Genomic DNA, 18,170 nt, shown 5'->3' on the forward strand with positions numbered 1-18,170 from the left:
TAGGATGCTTAGTTAAATTTGAATTTCAGATATTCAATAAATAGTGTTTAGTGTAAGTATATTCCATGCAATATTTGTAATATCTGAAATTCAAATTTAAGTGGGAGTCTGAAATATTTAATCTGGCAGTCCTATACAAAATTTTGATTCATTGGAAGTTATTCCAACTGATAGTCTGAAAATCCCCTCTTTTTGAGACGACCTAGGTTATAATTTGAAAACCAAGCCCTTTAGGTTAAAGCCAAATTCTCTGAGTTTAATGATAAATTAGCTATCTGTTGGCTTACTTCAACATAAGTGGATTTAACTTGCTGTTTTATCTCATGGGATAAACCTGTATTGTTACAGTGACGTGGCCACTGAAATTAAAAAATAAGCTTGAGGCCAGAAGTTTGAGACCAGCTTGAACAAATAGTGACACCCTCTTTCTAAAAAACACAAGAAATTAGCAAGATTTGGTGGAATGCAATGTAGTCACTGCCACTCAGGCGGCTGAGGTGGGAGGATCACTTGAGTTTGAGGAGGAATTGAGGTCCAGGAGTTTAAGGCTGCTGTGAAATATGTTATGCTTCACGTCACTGCCCTCCAGCCTGGGCAACAGAGGAAGACCCCATCTCTTAAAACAAAAAAAAAAACAGGCCGGGCGCGGTGGCTCAAGCCTGTAATCCCAGCACTTTGGGAGGCCGAGACGGGTGGATCACGAGGTCAGGAGTTCGAGACCATCCTGGCTAACACGGTGAAACCCCGTCTCTACTAAAAAATACAAAAAGCTAGCCAGGCGAGGTGGCTGGTGCCTGTAGTCCCAGCTACTCGGGAGGGTGAGGCAGGAGAATGGCGTGAACCCGGGAGGCGGAGCTTGCAGTGAGCTGAGATCCGGCCACTGCGCTCCAGCCTGGGCGACAGAGCGAGACTCCGTCTCAAAAAAAAAAAAAAAAGAAACAAAAAACCAAAACACTAAATCTTGAATTTACACATAGTAGACTATGTGTATTACTTTTTTTTTTTTTTTTTTTTTTTGAGACGGAGTTTTGCTCTGCGGCCCAGGCTGGAGTGCTGTGGCCGGCTCTCAGCTCACTGCAAGCTCCGCCTCCCGGGTTCACGCCATTCTCCTGTCTCAGCCTCCCGAGTAGCTGGGACTACAGGCGCCCGCCTCGTCGCCCGGCTAGTTTTTTTGTATTTTTTAGTAGAGACGGGGTTTCAGCGTATTAGCCAGGATGGTCTCGATCTCCTGACCTCGTGATCCGCCCGTCTCGGCCTCCCAAAGTGCTGGGATTACAGGCTTGAGCCACCGCGCCCGGCCTGTATTACTTTTAAAGAATTTAAAATATCTAGTCTGAGCCATGTTAGTCTTTAAAATCAACATTAAAATCTTAGCTGACTGGATTTGGATAAGGATAAGGAGAACCAGCCTAGAGGTAAGTATTCATGATTGATTATTTAAATCATTTTTATTATCAATAAAAAATTATTAAGCATTTACTTAAATGGTGAAAAATTCTGACATGAAAGATGCAGAATTGTGGCTTATTATCTTTTAAGTAAATCAATAATAACATATTATGCTACAGTTTGCCACGGTTACCACAGGACTGAATGAAGGAGGATGAACAAGAAATGAAAACTTAAAACAAAAGAAACTGTCTTAAAGAAGGGGTCTGGGGAGGAAGAAGAGGGCTTCTTGCTTCTACTGAGCAAAGGCAGCCACCTTGAGCTTCTATAGCCCCTCATATTTATTGGGTAGAAAGAGCAGGGAGCGGGAGGTAACGATTGGTCGGCTACTTAATTGATCACAGGTTCACATTATTGCTAACAGGCTTCAGATGTGCCTAATCACAAGAAACACTTGTGCCTGGGGCGTGACTGCCCTCAGCATTCCTTCTGGGCGGCAGACACAGTTTGTCAGTTTGCCAACAACTTGCTTTCATGGGAACAGTTTGCTGAGTTGATCACAAACCTCACTCTTTCGGCCTGCAACAATATTATAATAAATATCAAATGACAAAGAATTACAAATGTTAGAATTCTACTATGAAGAGAGTAGAGGCAAAGATAACCACAATGGATATGATTCTGTTACATTAGAGATGAAAAAGAACCTATAATTGTATTAGAACCTGAGTATCCCAATGTCTGAATAGACTCAATAAAATTAAAATTTATCATTTCATTTCAGAATTGTAGCTATAGTACATTTTCATTTCCTTCCCGGCTAATCTACATAGGATTTAGACAGTGGTATGCTTATATTTAACAATCAGCGCTCCAGGGAAAAAGCCCTGATTTGAAGCATTTGCTAATTCCCACGGTGTAAATACTCTTACCATGACTGCTATCAAGCTAACATTTTTTAACAACCTGTTTGCAAAATTCCTGAAAATTTAGCAATTTGTTCTTTTGAACCTGTACAAGCTGATTTTATTTCTATGAGTTCACATGATGTACCTGTCTGGTTTTCATAAAAAGAAAACAGAGAATGTTTGTTCTTTGTTAACTGGTGTGCATATATTGAAATTTTTTTATCACATGCCAAAAAAATTTCCAAACAAAACTCAAAAACAAGAAAAAAGATAGGAATACTTTAAGAAATTAATATAAATTTTGAATGGGTTTGGGAAAGTACAACCAACACCTAGAGAAAACCATAACTTTTGTTCTACCAGGTCTCCGGCCCTGAAGAAAATTTAATATAAACAAATACCTAAACATTTTTAAAGTTACACAGTTCTATCATAATGCAGTGGGAAAAATCCAAACGTAGAAAAGTAGACATAAGTGGCCGGGCGCGGTGGCTCAAGCCTGTAATCCCAGCACTTTGGGAGGCCGAGACGGGCTGATCACGAGGTCAGGCGATCGAGACCATCCTGGCTAACACGGTGAAACCCCGTCTCTACTAAAAATACAAAAACTAGCCGGGCGAAGTGGCGGGCGCCTGTAGTCCCAGCTACTCGGGAGGCTGAGGCAGGAGAATGGCGTAAACCCGGGAGGCGGAGCTTGCAGTGAGCTGAGATCCGGGCACTGCACTCCAGCCCCGGCGACAGAGTGAGACTCTGCCTCAAAAAAAAAAAAAAAAGAAAAGTAGACATAAGTTACCTCTTTAAACACATCTATTCAATTTGATTTATATTGAATTTTCTTTTGTTTTTCCACATTTCACTGGAGCAATTACATGAAATGCTTTAACTAGATTCAATAATGGCGAGTAGAATTCCAAAAAACATAAAATGGCCTCTCTGTCTCCCTCTCACTTTCTTTCCCTCTCTCTTTCTCTCTTTCTTCAGTGAGCCACCTTGAGCAATGCCCTTGAAGTTTTGGATTTCTTCCAATTCTTGGGTAGGAAAACTGGCAGTACAGAAAGTAGTGATGACTATTAACTAGCCAGTGCCATTCTTCATTTGGCTGGCATGGACTCAGCATGCTAGTGTGATCCCATTTTTGAAACATTAAAATGGTACTGCTCTTTGATTTTCTTCCTTAAGGTAGTTTTAGCTTGATTGTTCTGGCCCAGCTACTTGGAGGATAATTTTATTTCTGGACATTGTCTCTGTAGTTTTAATTTTAAGACAAAGTCTTAAGAGTTTCAAATGACATGGGATTGATTTATGGTTGAAAGTTGATGTACTTGGACTAGTAAATTATTATATATCCCAGAATGCAGCAGTGAAAAACTTTGTTTCATAATTTGCCTTAACAAAGGATTCATGAAGGGAATATTCGAAACCAGAAAGGGCATTAGTTAAATGTTTATAACATAATATATGCAAAAGAAAACATAACACTTTAAGGGACTATTATAGACCAGGGTTCTATGATATGCCTGAAGAGAAAATGCATTTGATAAGTTATTTTTCATAATTAAAAGATACATTGTAATAATTGTTTAAATTGCTAAAGCACCTTTGTAATTTAAGCCCTTTCAAGTTTACTTGTAGAGTAGCTTCACTGTATATGGAGAAAATAGAATAATATCATTTTCTTGATTTTTTTCTTAGTATTATTACCTTATAAATTATGTAATATGAAATCAAAACTATGTGGTGATTGCCAAGATAGGTCAAGTAGCAAAAAAGTATAATTGGTTTGAAGATTTTTATATTTAATGATTCAAATTATGATATAGAGGTAGCATCTGGAATAAATTAATATTAGATTTCTACTATAATAAAGAGATATTTCTTTCAAGATTCTGAAAGTTATGTTTTAACATTTTAAATTTAATTTACTTTAATCTTTTAAAATAAGAGATGGGGTCTTGCTATGTTGGCTGGGTTGGTTTTAAACTATTGACCTCAAGCAATCCTCCCACCTCAGGCTTCCAAAGTGCTAGGATTACGGGCGTGAGCCACTGCATCTGGCCAGTTTTAACATTTTTAGAGATAAAAATTCTGTGTTTGAACTGCTTACAAAATGCCTTGTCATGAGTCTATAAAGAATAAATTATCTGTAAAAGTAATTTAATGCCAAAATGATTTTGAATATATGAAAAATCATAGTCTTATAAACTGCCATACTCATAATATATATTTGTGTATGTGACTATGTGTATGTAAAATATCTCTGCATGTTTGTTGGCTAAATGCCTATATGCTATTTTAGAGAAGATTTGTTCTAATAGGAAATACTTTGAAATCTGATTAATCTTTATTATTTTTGTAACAAAATATAACACTAAACATTTATTTCTTTATTGTGAAAGTTTTCACTTTTTAATTATTTTTGCTTAAACATTGTTGAACCAGTGACTTTTAATGTCATGAAAGAATTTTATAAATTACAAATAATTCTTTAGAAGATATTATCTATTTAAGGTGGTAATATGAATTACATTAAAAATTTTATAGTAATGGAGGGTAACAGAAATTTTATTTAAATTTGAATATTAAACTTGATGCAGGGCTGGGTGCAGTGGCTCACTCCTGTAATCCTAGCACTTTGGGAGGCTGAGGTAGGAGGATCACTTGAGTCCAGGAATTTGAGACCAGCCCAGGCAACATTGTGAGACCCCTGTCTCTCCTAAATAAATAAAACAAAATAAAATTAGCCAGGTGTGGTTGTGTGCCTGTGGTCCTAGCCACTCAGGAGGCTGAGGTGGGAGGATCACTTGAGTCTAGGAGGTCGAGGTTGTAGTAAGCTATGATGGTGCCACTGCACTCCAGCCTGGATGACAGGAGACTTTGTCTCAAAGCAAAAACAAATAAGAAAACCCTTGATAACCCTCAAATTGAGCTTTTTGAAGAGAAATGAATTGTTTTAAGTGTGGAATCCCGCTTCAGAACCTTGGAAGAAGAAAAAATCTTCATGTAGGAGGTGAGCTTTATGTTCTATTGGGAAATTACATAAACAGCACGGTTGGGAATTTTAATGTGAACAGTAGATTATTTTACTGTAAAAGAGAAATCCTGGCTGGGTGTGGTGGTTCATGGCCTGTAATCCCAGAATTTTGGGAGGCTGAGGGGGTTGGACCGCTTGAGCCCAGGGGTTCAAGACCAGTCTGGGCAACAATGGCAAAACCCCATGTCTACAAAAAAAAAAAAAAAAAAAAAAAAAAAAATCCAAAAAATTAGCCAGGTGTGGTGGTGAGCACCTATAATCCTAGCTACTTGGGAGGCTAAGGCAGGAGAATTGCTTGAGCCAGAAAGGCGAAGGTTGCAGTGAGCCCAGATGGCCCTACTGCACTGCGGGGCAACAAAGCAAGACTGTGTCTCAGAAAAAAAAAAAAAAAAAAAAAAAGAGATAAATCCTTTAACTTCGGTCTAAATTATACTCTATAGGTCTTAGCTTTTATGACAATACTTACATATAATAAATCTTGGTATTGCTGTGGTGCTAAATAATGAGATACTCATTTAATAAATCAATTTCCCAGCTGGGCACAGTGGCTAACGCCTATAATCCCAGCACTTTGGGAGGCTGAGGCAGGCAGATCACTTGAGGTCAGGAGTTCGAGACCAGCCCAAACATGGTGAAACCCCCACCTCCACTAAAAACACAAAAATTAGCTGGGCGTGGTGGCGGGCGCCTGTAATCCTAGCTACTGGGGAGGTTGAAGCAGGAGAATTACTTGAACCTGGGGGGTGGAGGTTGCAGTGAGCCAAGATCGCACCACTGCACTCCAACTTGGGCGACAGAGTGAAACGCCGTCTTAAAAAAATAAAATTCCATTTCCCCTTACTAATTAATGTTACTTGCAATTGCAAAATACATTCATGATTCCAGGGAGTGACAGGAAGTGATAGGTAAGGCGGTTAACAATGTTAGGTGATATAAATAAACGAAGAAATTCTTTTTGGAATAGAGGCAATGTGGAAAAATATTAGAAGCTGTTGTTCAGTGCTTCACAGGCTTTTCACTGCATGGTACAAACTTAAGCATTTAAAAATTGTCTATAACCCACTTGGAAGAGGGCATTCGTATGCTTAAAGTGGCCTCAGGGAAGGACAGCAGAGAATTTAGGAAGATTAGCAACTGGGCTGTCAGGCGAACTCAGGCTGTTGGCCTCAACTCCAAGAGGGAGCGCAGCTAGGCAAGGACACGGATTAAACGGAAGAGGTTGGAACACCTGTGCAGGCCAGGTAGGGGAGGAGTTTCAATGCTGACAAAGAACCCGCTGAGAGAGCTTCCTAAAACACCCAGCTGTCATGACGCACTGAGGAGTACTCTACTAGTTGACTGCTTTGAAGTGTGTGTGTGCGCTTGCTTGCTTTAGGAGACAAGCTATTAATACTAAAGCATATGTTAGGGAGTTGCTCAGTGTACTTGATATCTAGTAGCACCAGGCAAGCTAGCTAACAGCCTTCCCATGGAGATGGGCCAAGAAGTAGCTCCACAGAGAAAAAAGGAAGTAGTGGACCTGCCTCCAAAGTTCCGATACCAGGAGGTGAAAGAGATCTGAAGTTCCTAATAGGCTGTTTACACTACCAGAGAAAAATCTGGCTCCCATCCAACCCCCACCCACGAGGTGCCCATTCCAGACATGGGGCAAGCTGCCTTCTCATCTTCCGTAGGTGACAGCTCGGCTCACATTTGTCCACGTCTTCCATCTCGTGCCTTGGCAACATCCCCAAATGATTACTAGAAGAGCTGTCTTTTTATAATTTCCTGACAGAATTTATAAAATTAAACATTTAAAGACAGAATCGGGGACATGTTGCATTCACATTTGATGTTCAACCTGTGCACATTTTGGTGGTCCCCAAGAATCGTCATGCCAAAGCATCAGGCTCGAAAGATCACCTTAAGCAGCAAGATTAAAAAAAAAACACACAACTCTCCTCAATCTAAAGTCTAGGATTTGGATGACGCTTCCCTGTCAAGGTTTCTCCCGAGTGGAGGATACAAAAGGCAGGAAAGGCAGGTAACTGAAATTGCCTCTTGTAAAGGGGCTCAGCGCAGAGGAGGAATAATAGCGGCGGTGGGATCTTTTCCCTTCTCTCCCTTTCTATCTTGGAAACGGGGTGCGAGTGGCGGCGAAGCGGGGGCAGTCCAAGCTCCGGGGTACCGGCGGGAAGAGACTCGACGAGCGAGAGGGGCCAGCGAGGGTGACCAGGTGCCCGCTGGGGGACCCCGCCGGCAGTGGCCAGGGGCGCCCAGGTCCTCCCCGATCCCAGGATGCACTGCGCCCCGCCCCCTCCCCGCGCCGCGTTCCACCTCCCCTCGGCCCCGGCCCCCTCCCGCCCAGCTCGGGGAGGCGGGGACGCGGCGGCGGCGGCGGCGGCGCCTTCTCCAGTCGCGTCTTTCTCACTCACTGGGGAGCCCGGCGGTGGCGGCACCTTTCGAGGCAGACCCGCTGAGCTGCGAGCCCGCCGGCCAGCGAGTGAGAGGTCGGATCGACTGACGGCGGAGCCGACAGACGGACGGACAGCGGCAACGCCAGACGGCCAGAGTCGCCTCAAGTTCCGCCATGAGCTGGGGCACAGAGCTGTGGGTGAGTGGGGGAAAGGGGCGCCCCGCATGGACCCCGGCCCCTGAGAAGCGCGGGTTGGGCGGGCGTCGCGGACCTTCGGCGGTGAGAGCGCGCACCGCGGTCCTTGGTACGGCGCTGGCGGAGGGTGAGGGTCTCGCTCCTCTTTGTGTGCAGACTCCTCTTCCCTTCTCGGTCGGGGGTCTAGGGGGCCGCTAGTCCGTGCTCCCGCCTTTGCCGCCGCGGTGAGGCTCGGGCGGCGCCCGGGACGGCCGGGGGAGCAGCCCGCGGGCTACTGCGTCCGCCCTGATCCCCTCTGTCCCTTCCTCCTCCGCCTTCACTTTCCCGACGCCTGGCTTCGCGCCCAGCGGCTCGTCTCTCCCTTTGTATCTCTTCTCCCGGAGGCGGGGGAGGGGGCCCATTGTCCCCAATGGGCGCTGTTCGAGGGCGGGGAGGGGACCGGCCGCGATCCCTCGCCCGGGCCGGGTCCACGGGGCTAGGGCGTCGCCCGACTGGGGCGGCGCGGGGAGCGGCGATCGGGGAGGCGCCGCCCAAAGCCCTCGCCCCAGGTATGGGGAGCCAGGCGGCTTTGTTCGGAGCCCGGCCTCGGGCCAGCCAGGCCCAGCCCACACTCCCATTTCCCTCTCCCTGCCTCTGTGCTTCGGGCGGGCACAGCTTCGAGGGACTCCGGTTTGGCCAACCCCGGCTGCAGCCTTTGGGTTGGTGGCTTGGTTTTGGGGGCTGAATGGAATCGAGTGATTTAATTCAGGAAGCTAATTTTGCCAAAAGGAGCGTACGGTTTCCCTGTTGCTTTACTTCCCCTTCCGTTCTTTATTCTCATTTGTTCTTTCTCCTTCGTTCTCTCCTTTCCTTTCCTCCCTGCCTTTCTTTGGCACAGGAGGCTCCAGACAATGCCAGTGTCTGGCCAAGGTACGGGCGGAGGGTAATAGGTCGGAGAATTTGCCCCTGGCGCCGGCGCGGAAGGGTGGAGGTGTGGAGGGCTGTGATTTCTCAGGTGCGGCCGCGGGAACTGGGGGCGTGGGGGCGCTGTCCCGAGAGCCGCCTGGCCTCAGCCACTCCCCTTTTTATTCCACCTGTGCCTGTTTTCCGTGCCTTTTGTTCGCGAGGATCTCGTGAAATCACTGCAAAGAAAGGGGAGAAATAACTTTTGAGTATGTGTGTGCCCGGCTAGGGTGGGAGTGAAAGCCGATCGGTTAATTGAAAGGCAAAATGTTTTCTTATTTTTCTCGTCTACTCATAGATTGGGAATCTTAGAACTGTGAGACTTTAGAGTCCATCTAGTGAATGCTTACTTAGCTAGCCAGGACTCTCTTGTGCAACATTCTGGACAAGTGCTTACCCAGTCTGTAAACACACCACCCAAGAGAAAATACCTTAGGAGCCCCTTCATTCCGTTTCTTAGATAGCATTAATTGTTCTTATATTGGGGAGGATTGTGTGGTAAATGAATTATGTAAAGTTTAATCCTTTTACGTTGGTTAGTGTCTCAGGCATTATTGGCCTTTTTTTCCTTACACTTTGTGCATTCTATAATTGATTATAGTGAATTATCAATGAAAGGAAATCGGTATAGTTTTATTTTCAATTTTTCAATTTTTTCATGCTTACCAGAGTGCATTCATCCATTTTTATAATTACAAAATGTTTAATTTTTGCCTGCTTAAATGACTCGTGCTTCAAAGGAAATTAAAATGTAAGTAGATTACTTTTAAAAAGTAAACATAGGAAAACAGTGGAGGCATGTTATTTAGATTTAACTCAAGTTTTTAAAAAAAATTCACCTTGTATCACACTAAAGAATAACAGTTTTAAGGGAAAACAATATTTTAGTGTATAATAAAATGTTATTTTAAAGTTTTTTTTTTAAACTTATGGTACTACATAAGGAAACTATTCCATTTCTCTGCTGTCTCCTGTAATTTGGTTATTTACTTTCAGCATTTAAATAGTTTCTCAGCAATCTGAAAAGATAAACTGTAGAAGAGATGGGAATTTTTGTTCTAACTAAAATTTGTTTTGTGTCCTTCGGAAATTCTGAAAAAAGATTTTTAATTTTTCTCTTAACATTTAGCACATCTCCATATTTTAAGATTTTTAGTTTGAGGATTTGAGGGAAACATTTATTAGAAACTGAGTAATGTAGAATCAACTAATACCAACTTGGTGTCTAAAACTTAGATAAGCAGAACTTGCTGTAGAGGACTATTGTTGGGACTAGAAGAAACCTTAGGAAAATTTGAGTATGCTTCCTGTTTTTACTGTTCTCAGTTTTGAAAAAAGATTGTACTTCCAATGGATTGTGATGTAATACAAACACCTGTACTGTGCTCTTGCCATTGAGGAATTCGAGGTTGGGAAATTCTCTTGAAATTTTGGATTTAGAAACCAGTTATCCTATTATTTCATGTTTAGAATCACATTACTGTCCCAAAGAGTTAGTTATTGAGAATATGTTGTTACAGAAAAATGATATGTAGCCATGCACTTAAACCTAAGTCTGCTTCTTGTAACAATCATTGAATTTTTTTTTTATTTTATTTGCTATTTTAATGCTTCTTAAGTCTTATGTTAAATTTGAGAAAAGAAAGGAATTCAATAGAACGACTCTAATACTGACTTTGGGGGACTTTTTTTTAGTGATATGCTAAGTGGGTCGTGTCAGACTTTGGTTGTGTAGTTGTTAGGGGATATGAATTAACTTGTAATAAATTTGAGCTGTGCTTACAAGGATTTCTAGTGTTCCAAATGAGTAAATAAGTTGGTGAATGTATACTACAGTCACAGTTTTGCATTGTATTCTGGGTAATACCAAAGAAAGAGATGATACTGTGTTCACTTCTTCAGGATGCATGGTAGCATCTTAGGCATTGCTTACTGTGTTCATTTCTTTATTACATAGCAAGAATGGATGGATCAGATACAGAGCCAAATATGAATTAATAATTTCACAAAGCACAGATTTTGAAATTATTTGCTTTTTTTTTTTTAACAGGGAAATTAGAGATTGAAAAAGACCTATGTTTAGTAAATAAGTTTTACTTATTAAGAAATAGGTTTTTAGTTTTTTGAGGACCTGGTTAAAGTTCGACAGAAAAAAATCTGTGTATAGGTTGTGAATGTGTGTATAGATATGAAAAAAAATATGGCTGAGCACCTCACATACATATGACTTACTGAAAATTTTGCTACCCAAGGGAAATGCTGGATAAGTCTGGTAGTTAGAAGATGGATTCAGGCCGGGCGCGGTGGCTCAAGCCTGTAATCCCAGCACTTTGGGAGGCCGAGTCGGGTGGATCACGAGGTCAGGAGATCGAGACCATCCTAGCTAACACAGTGAAACCCTGTCTCTACTAAAAATACAAAAAAAAAAAAAAAAAAAAAAACTAGCCGGGCGAGGTGGCGGGCGCCTGTAGTCCCGGCTACTCGGGAGGCTGAGGCAGGAGAATGGTGTAAACCCGGGAGGCGGAGCTTGCAGTGAGCGGAGATCTGGCCACTGCAGTCCAGCCTGGGCGACAAAGCGAGACTCTGTCTCAAAAAAAAAAAAAAGAAAAAAAAAAAAAGATGGATTCAAATAACTGATTTAATTTATAATGCCTTAATTTCCTGGTCAATATAACCTTTGGTCCTTAGTTTAAGAATGTATAATTTAAAAGCCATTGTTATTTTCATCATATTATTTATATTATTATTATTTTTGAGACAGAGTCTCTTCTGTTGCCTAACCTGGAGTGCAGTGGTGCGATCTCCGGTCACTGCAGCCTCAGCCTCTCTGGTTCAAGCCATTCTCCCACCTCAGCCCCCTGAGTAGCTGGGATTTCAGGTGCACACCACCACGGCCAACTAATTTTTGCATTTTTAGTAGAAACAGGGTTTCACCATGTTGGCCAGGCTGGTCTCGAACTCCCACCTTGTGATCTGCCCGCCTCGGCATCCCAAAGTGCTGGGTTTATAGGTATGAGCCACTGTGCCCAGCCTTCATCATATTATTAACTAAATGCATTTGACAAAGCTTATATCTTTTTGGAAGACATTGAAAAATGTGGGTTGAGTGATAGATTAGGTGGATAATTTATGTATTACCCTCAATCTTAACCTTTTAATGCATCATTATCTTGACTTCATAGCACTTTATATAGGACTTAAATTTACATTGTAAGTGACTAGATTGTCCTTGAGTGTAGAAAGACTGGATTCATCTTTGTTTTCACTGACCAAAACAATGCTTGTAGGTGACCATGCATGTTTTGCCCAATTGCATTGATAGTTGATTGCATTACCCAGAGTATTGGTGACTAATTAACAAGTGTATCTTTAGGGTTCTGAAGGCTTTTGTAGGTGATGATAGGTTAGGTGATCTAGATAACAGCTCAAGAAAGTCTAAAGCTGAAACCAAAATTATAAAGTTAAGTTTTATTACTTGGGTTAAACATTTTTATCAAGTAAAATGGTGAAAGGATGGGGAAGAAAAGACCTACAGGTAATTTCTGGTGAATTTACTTGATTGATAGCTTGGTAATGTGACTGCCTAAGTAACTGGTGAAATCTTAGGCCACATTAATAGATTTATCTGTGAAAAGGAATTGGGTCTCATAGTCCACTGGTTAGACCATATCTGTAATATATATGTATATTTTTAGAGATGGGGTCTTGCTATACTCTCAGGCCAGTCTTGAACTCTGCGCTCCACAATTGTCCTGCCTTACGCTCCCAAGAAGCTGAGACTGTCTATAATATTGACTTTAATTTTACTTTACATTTTTTAGAGGGTGCTTGTCTGGAGGAGGTTGACAAAGAAAATTCATTATTAATGTAAACTGAATTGCTTCTCCAAAAGTAAATGAAAGGCCATGAAACTGCTGTAGTAATTCAGTTTTGTTTTAAAAATACAATAATTATTTTGTGTCTATTATATGGGAAGCACTGTTATGTTTGGTGAGATTTATGAAGGCTTATGATATTGGCCCTGCCCTGACAAAAGGTAGAGTTGCTTTGAGATAATATTACTTTACTAACTTCAAAATACTCCCCCACATTGATACTACTGCCCAGAATGCCCTCTGTTGACCAATTCCTATCAACCCCATGCCTCCAGACTATGCATTCTGGATATTATCTTTCTTATGGGACTACCACCTTATCTTATAGTTATTTCTTGTGCATTCAAATCTTAGGGAAATTGTCATGATATAATTACTTGTATCTTACATTCCCTTTTGTTGGTAGAAATTGTTGTGTTCAACATTGTATTACAGATGTTATTGCTATTAGTTAAGGAGGATGAGTAAGAGGTATCAAGATATCTGTTTATGTCACCATTCCGTAATGACTATAATAAATTGGAAGCTGGAGAGCTGCCTCTAACCAGTATCTCCTTTGCATTGCAGCTCATACTCCATTTACTTCCATTTGCTTTCCCTGCCTTTTTCTTAAAATATTTGCTCTTTGTCCTTGCCCCACCCTATAAACCTATAAAATATGATTTTGGCTGGAAATTTTAAAAATACCTCTTCTACCAACTTTTTGCTCTATCAGCTAGTTTGTAGAGAGAAAATATGGCAAGAGAATAGTAATGGCTTATAATTGTCAAATACCGTCTGTGTATATCAACAAGTGCTGTCTTATTTAATAATCTTCAATCTTTAAACATTTTCACTTCAATAGCAAAAAAAAAAAAATCTGTCTTGGGGAATATATCTATAGAATATTAAAAACTGGTAGGAAAGGTTATGTAAAGGTTTTGTTTTACAGAATGTAAAAGCTGTTCCATATTTCAGTTCAGGCCATGTCTGTCTAATACACCTGAAACATGTAAACAGGACTGAGGCTTGTTCATTCAACACATGTTTATTTCATGCCTATTATGGCTTCAGCACTAAGCTAGGCTTTGTGGGACATACTAAAAGAATCAGTTAGATATCAGCATGAGCCTCAAAGCAACCTTAAAACAAGTAGAAAGTAATAGATGGACTTCAGGGCTGTGAAAAATGACTTTTCATTCTAGACATCACAGGAAAATCTTTAGGAAGACTCTGTCACTTGACCTAGGTTTTGGAATAAGAAGGGTTATGCAGGTGGGGGTTCCTGAGAAATTTCTAGAGGGCAGATACTGTGTCTTACTCATTGCTTATTCATTGTTTGATTCATTGCTCTATCCTGCCTGACTTAGAGCCTGATATTATTAGGGTCTTTAATAAATGTTTGCTGGACTGACCTGAGTCTAGTGTTGCGTTTGACTTGAATTTGAGTGCAGAATGTCTGAAATTAGTGATAAAGGGTAGACTGGAACCAGGCAGGCAAAGAGGTTGGTCTGGCTGCTTGATTCATGAACCTTTTGTGTGCGTGTATGTGTGTGACTGTGTGTGTGTGTGTGTGTGTGTGTGTGTGTGTGTGTGTGTAGTTACGCATTTGCATATAATCAACCCACTTTTCAGACCATTTAAAAATTCACAGAAGGAAGTCTTAGTTTGTTGGTGGAAAGGATTACCTCTTGCTTCTGAATACTTTGGTGGCAGGAGGGGAATACCTCTGGGTTTTGGAAGATGAAAGTGTATTTGTTTTATCACCCATGCAAGAATATTTGAAGGACGTTATTTCCTTTAATAATATGCTACTGATTTGAAATCAGTTTTATTTTAAAATATAATTACTACAACTTGTTTATACTGTTTTTTCTTTCCCCTTTATCTGTGACTTTATACTGTAGGCCCTCCATATCAGTGATTTCCACATGTGTGGATTCAACCAACCATGGACTGGAAATACTAATTAAAACAATCATACAACAATAAAAATAATACAAATCTAAAAACAATACAGCATAACAGCTGTTTACACATACCATTTACATTGTATTAGGTATTATAAGCAATCTAGAGATGACTTAAAATATATGGGAGGATGTGTGTAGATTATGTGGGTTATGTGCATATACTGTGCCATTTTATTTTTATTTATTTATTTTTTGAGACGGAGTCTCATTCTCTGGCCTAGGCTCTAGTGCAGTGGCGCGATACTGGCTCACTGCAAACTCCGCCTCATGGGTTCATGCCATTCTCCCTTCTCAGCCTCCCGAGTAGCTGGGACTACAGGCGCCCACCACCACGCCTGGCTAATTTTGTTGTAGTTTTAGTAGAGACGGGATTTCCCCATGTTATCCAGGATGGTCTCCATCTTCTGACCTTGTGGTCCGCCCGCCTCGGCCTCCCAGAGTGTTGGGATTATAGGCGTGAGCCACCGTGCCCGGCCTATTTATTTTTTTTTTAGAGATAGGGTCTTGCTCTGTCACCCAGGCTGCAGTGCAGTGGCACAATCATAGCTCTCCGCAGCCTCAAACTCCTGGACTCAAGTGATCGTCTTGCATCAGCCTCTCAAGTAGCTAGGACTCCAGGCATGCGCCACCATACCCAGCTAATTTTTTTTTTTTTTTTGTAGAGGCAAGGTCTTGCTGCATTGCTCAGCTGGTCGTGAACTCCTGGCCTCAAGTGACTTTCCTCCCTCGGCCTCCCAAAGTGCTGGGATTACAGACATGAACCACTGTGTCTGGCCCTATGCCGCATGCCATTTTATAAGGGACTTGAACATCCATGGTGAATACCAGTGCTAGTGGACAACTATATTTTTACTTCTCTATCAGTTTAGGTATCAGCGCTTTTTCTGTAGGTGAGAGGGTGTTCACTGGGAAAATGCAGTTAGTTTTGATTCCCACACTTCTGCTTTAATTCCTAATTTCATGAGCTGATTTATATACTAAGAGTATTCTAATAACAAAATATTTTAGAATATTTGAAACATCACCTAATTGATGACAATGATAAATGCTCTAAAACTGCAAAATGTGCTTTAAAAATAATAAACATAATCTATTAGTGTTACAGATAATTTTAATATTGTCATCTGTGCCTTTCAGCATTTTCCTTTTTTCCCCAAAATAAGTTGTATTAACTTCTATGATTGGTTTTACAGAATTTTCATTGACTAGTTCTTTGAAACCTCTTTTATACCATAGGGGGATGCTGTCGGGCATTGTGAGATGTTATCTACTTGGGCATGGGGATACTCCCCTCTAGTCTCAACTATTTGGGAGGTTGAGGCAGGAAGATCACTTGAACCCAGGAACTTGAGTCCAGCCTGGGCAATATAATGAGACACTGTCTCCAAGGAAAAAAAATGTCTGACTGCTTTTTGTAATGTGGGGTCAGCATTTAGAATCTGTTTGGAGCCCAAGAAAAAAAATCTATAACAACAAGGATAAAAGTTTATGTAAAGTGTCCATGTTGAATCCAAATTAGTTATTCATGTTTGGCAATTAGGGGCATTTTTTCCCTCAAGTTCTTGATAGAGAACTAATCAGCAGACTTTACAGATATCTCATGAAATGGGAAATACTAGTATTTGTATACTTGTTATAGTTTGAAAAGAATCAATGTATAGATGAGCTTTTACTATTTTTGGTACACCATAATTTTGTTGTTTTTAGGGAGTAAAGGATATCTGTTTTGTTTTTGCTGTGTCCTTGCTGCATACCCAATTTATAGAAAAGGAACCAGGTGCAGCTGCTCATGCTTGTAATTCCAGCACTTTGGGAGGCCAAGGTGGGCAGATCTCTTGAGCCCAGAGAAACCAGCCTGGGCAACATGGTGAAACTCTTTCTGTACCAAGAAAAAAAAAAAAGCAGAAATAAGCTGGCGTGGTGGTGCGCACCTGTAGTCCCAGCTACTCAGGAGGCTGAGGCGGGAGGATCACCTGAGCCCAGGAGTTGAGGCTGCAGTGAGCTGTGATCTGCCACTGCACTTTAGCTTGGGTGGTAGAGCAAGACCCTGTCTCAAAAAAAAAAAAAAAGATTATAATGGTTGCTTTTGGGGGAGTATTTACTGGGGATGGCAAGCCATTGAATCCCTCTATTGATTCAACCAATTTTAGTGCTTAATATATGCCAATTCCTTTTCTTTCTTATCTTTTTTTGAGACAGGGTCTCACTTCCATAGCCCGGGCTGGAGTGCAGTGGTGCCATCACATCTTACTGCAGCCTCGACCTACCTGAGTCAGGTGATCCTCTGTCCTCAACCTCCTGAGTAGCAGGACTACAGGTGCTTGCCACAACACCTGGCTAATATTTGTATTTTTTGTAGCGATAGCGTTTAGCTATATTGCCCAGGCTGGGATCTCCTGGGCTCAAGTGATCCGTCTGCCTCAGCCTCCCAAAGCGTTGGGGATTACAAGTGTGAGCCACTGCGTCTGACCTCCAACCACTATTCTGAATTGTATCGCCATTGATTACTTTTGTAGGTTTTAAAATTTCGTATAAATGATACCATATGATAAGTACTCCTTTGCACCCTCTTCCATTTAACATCTGTTTTCTTCCATTTTGCATTTTCTTCCTTGATATCTGTGAGAATCATCCTTCCATGGTTAGTTGCAATGTTCTATTTTATGTACAGAATTTGTATTTTCTTCTGCCATTTGCTTGGGGTCATTACTGGTCTGGGACTACCTTAAAGCAGTTTTAAGATGTGCAGTTCCCGGCCGGGCGCGGTGGCTCACGCCTGTAATCCCAGCCCTTTGGGAGGCCGAGGCGGGCAGATCACAAGATCAGGAGATCGAGACCACAGTGAAACCCTGTCTCTACTAAAAATACAAAAAATTAGGTGGGCGCGGTGGCAAGCGCCTGTAGTCCCAGCTGCTCGGGAGGCTGAGGCAGGAGAATGGCGTGAACCCGGGAGGCGGAGCTTGCAGCGAGCCGAGATCGTGCCACTGCACTCCAGCCTGGGCGACAGAGCAAGACTCCGTCTCAAAAAAAAAAAAAAAAAAAAAAAAAGATGTACAGAAAAAAGATGTACAGTTCCCTTGTGTGGTTGTTGGATTTTGATTTTTTTTTCCCTGTGCCTCTTGCTAGATTATCAAAACAGATTCTAATTTTTCAGGATTGGCAAACATCCTCAGGGCAAGAGTAGCTTATGTGCTCTTTTACCTTTCTGGATTCTCCCTCTTACTTCACATTTCTTGGCTTGTCTTCTTGGATGATTTAAAATTTTTGAAATATATATCATCCAGATTTTTTATTCAGTTAAATAGTGATAGTTGACCCAGACAACTTAGCCCTCCATTACTGGAAACGGAAATTTCTTATATTAAGTTTTTAATTTTTGCTATTTTTATTTCTAAGAGCCGTGTTTTTTTGGTTTTGTTTTCTCAATGTAATTTACAAATAGCATCTTCTACTTGTATCTTGGAGCAATGTCTTCTCTTAGTT

At 41.4% G+C, this 18,170-nt stretch overlaps 1 protein-coding gene across 3 annotated transcripts in view; it reads left to right on the forward strand.

Annotated features, from left to right (window-relative positions):
- The first annotated feature begins 7,677 nt into the window (after positions 1-7,677).
- The window catches only part of FNBP1L (formin binding protein 1 like), a 99,464-nt gene continuing 88,971 nt past the window's right edge, over positions 7,678-18,170 (forward strand). Inside the window, exon 1 of one of the 3 annotated variants that reach the window (XM_010385119.2) lies at positions 7,678-7,921. In XM_010385119.2, coding sequence (XP_010383421.1) covers positions 7,898-7,921 — 24 coding nt within the window. In that variant the 5' untranslated portion in view covers positions 7,678-7,897. The remainder of the gene's footprint in view (positions 7,922-18,170) is intronic. The other 2 variants (XM_010385117.2, XM_010385118.2) reach the window with 2 other exon arrangements.

The sequence above is a fragment of the Rhinopithecus roxellana genome, chromosome 8 (genome assembly GCF_007565055.1).
Source record: "Rhinopithecus roxellana isolate Shanxi Qingling chromosome 8, ASM756505v1, whole genome shotgun sequence".
NCBI lineage: Eukaryota > Metazoa > Chordata > Mammalia > Primates > Cercopithecidae > Rhinopithecus > Rhinopithecus roxellana.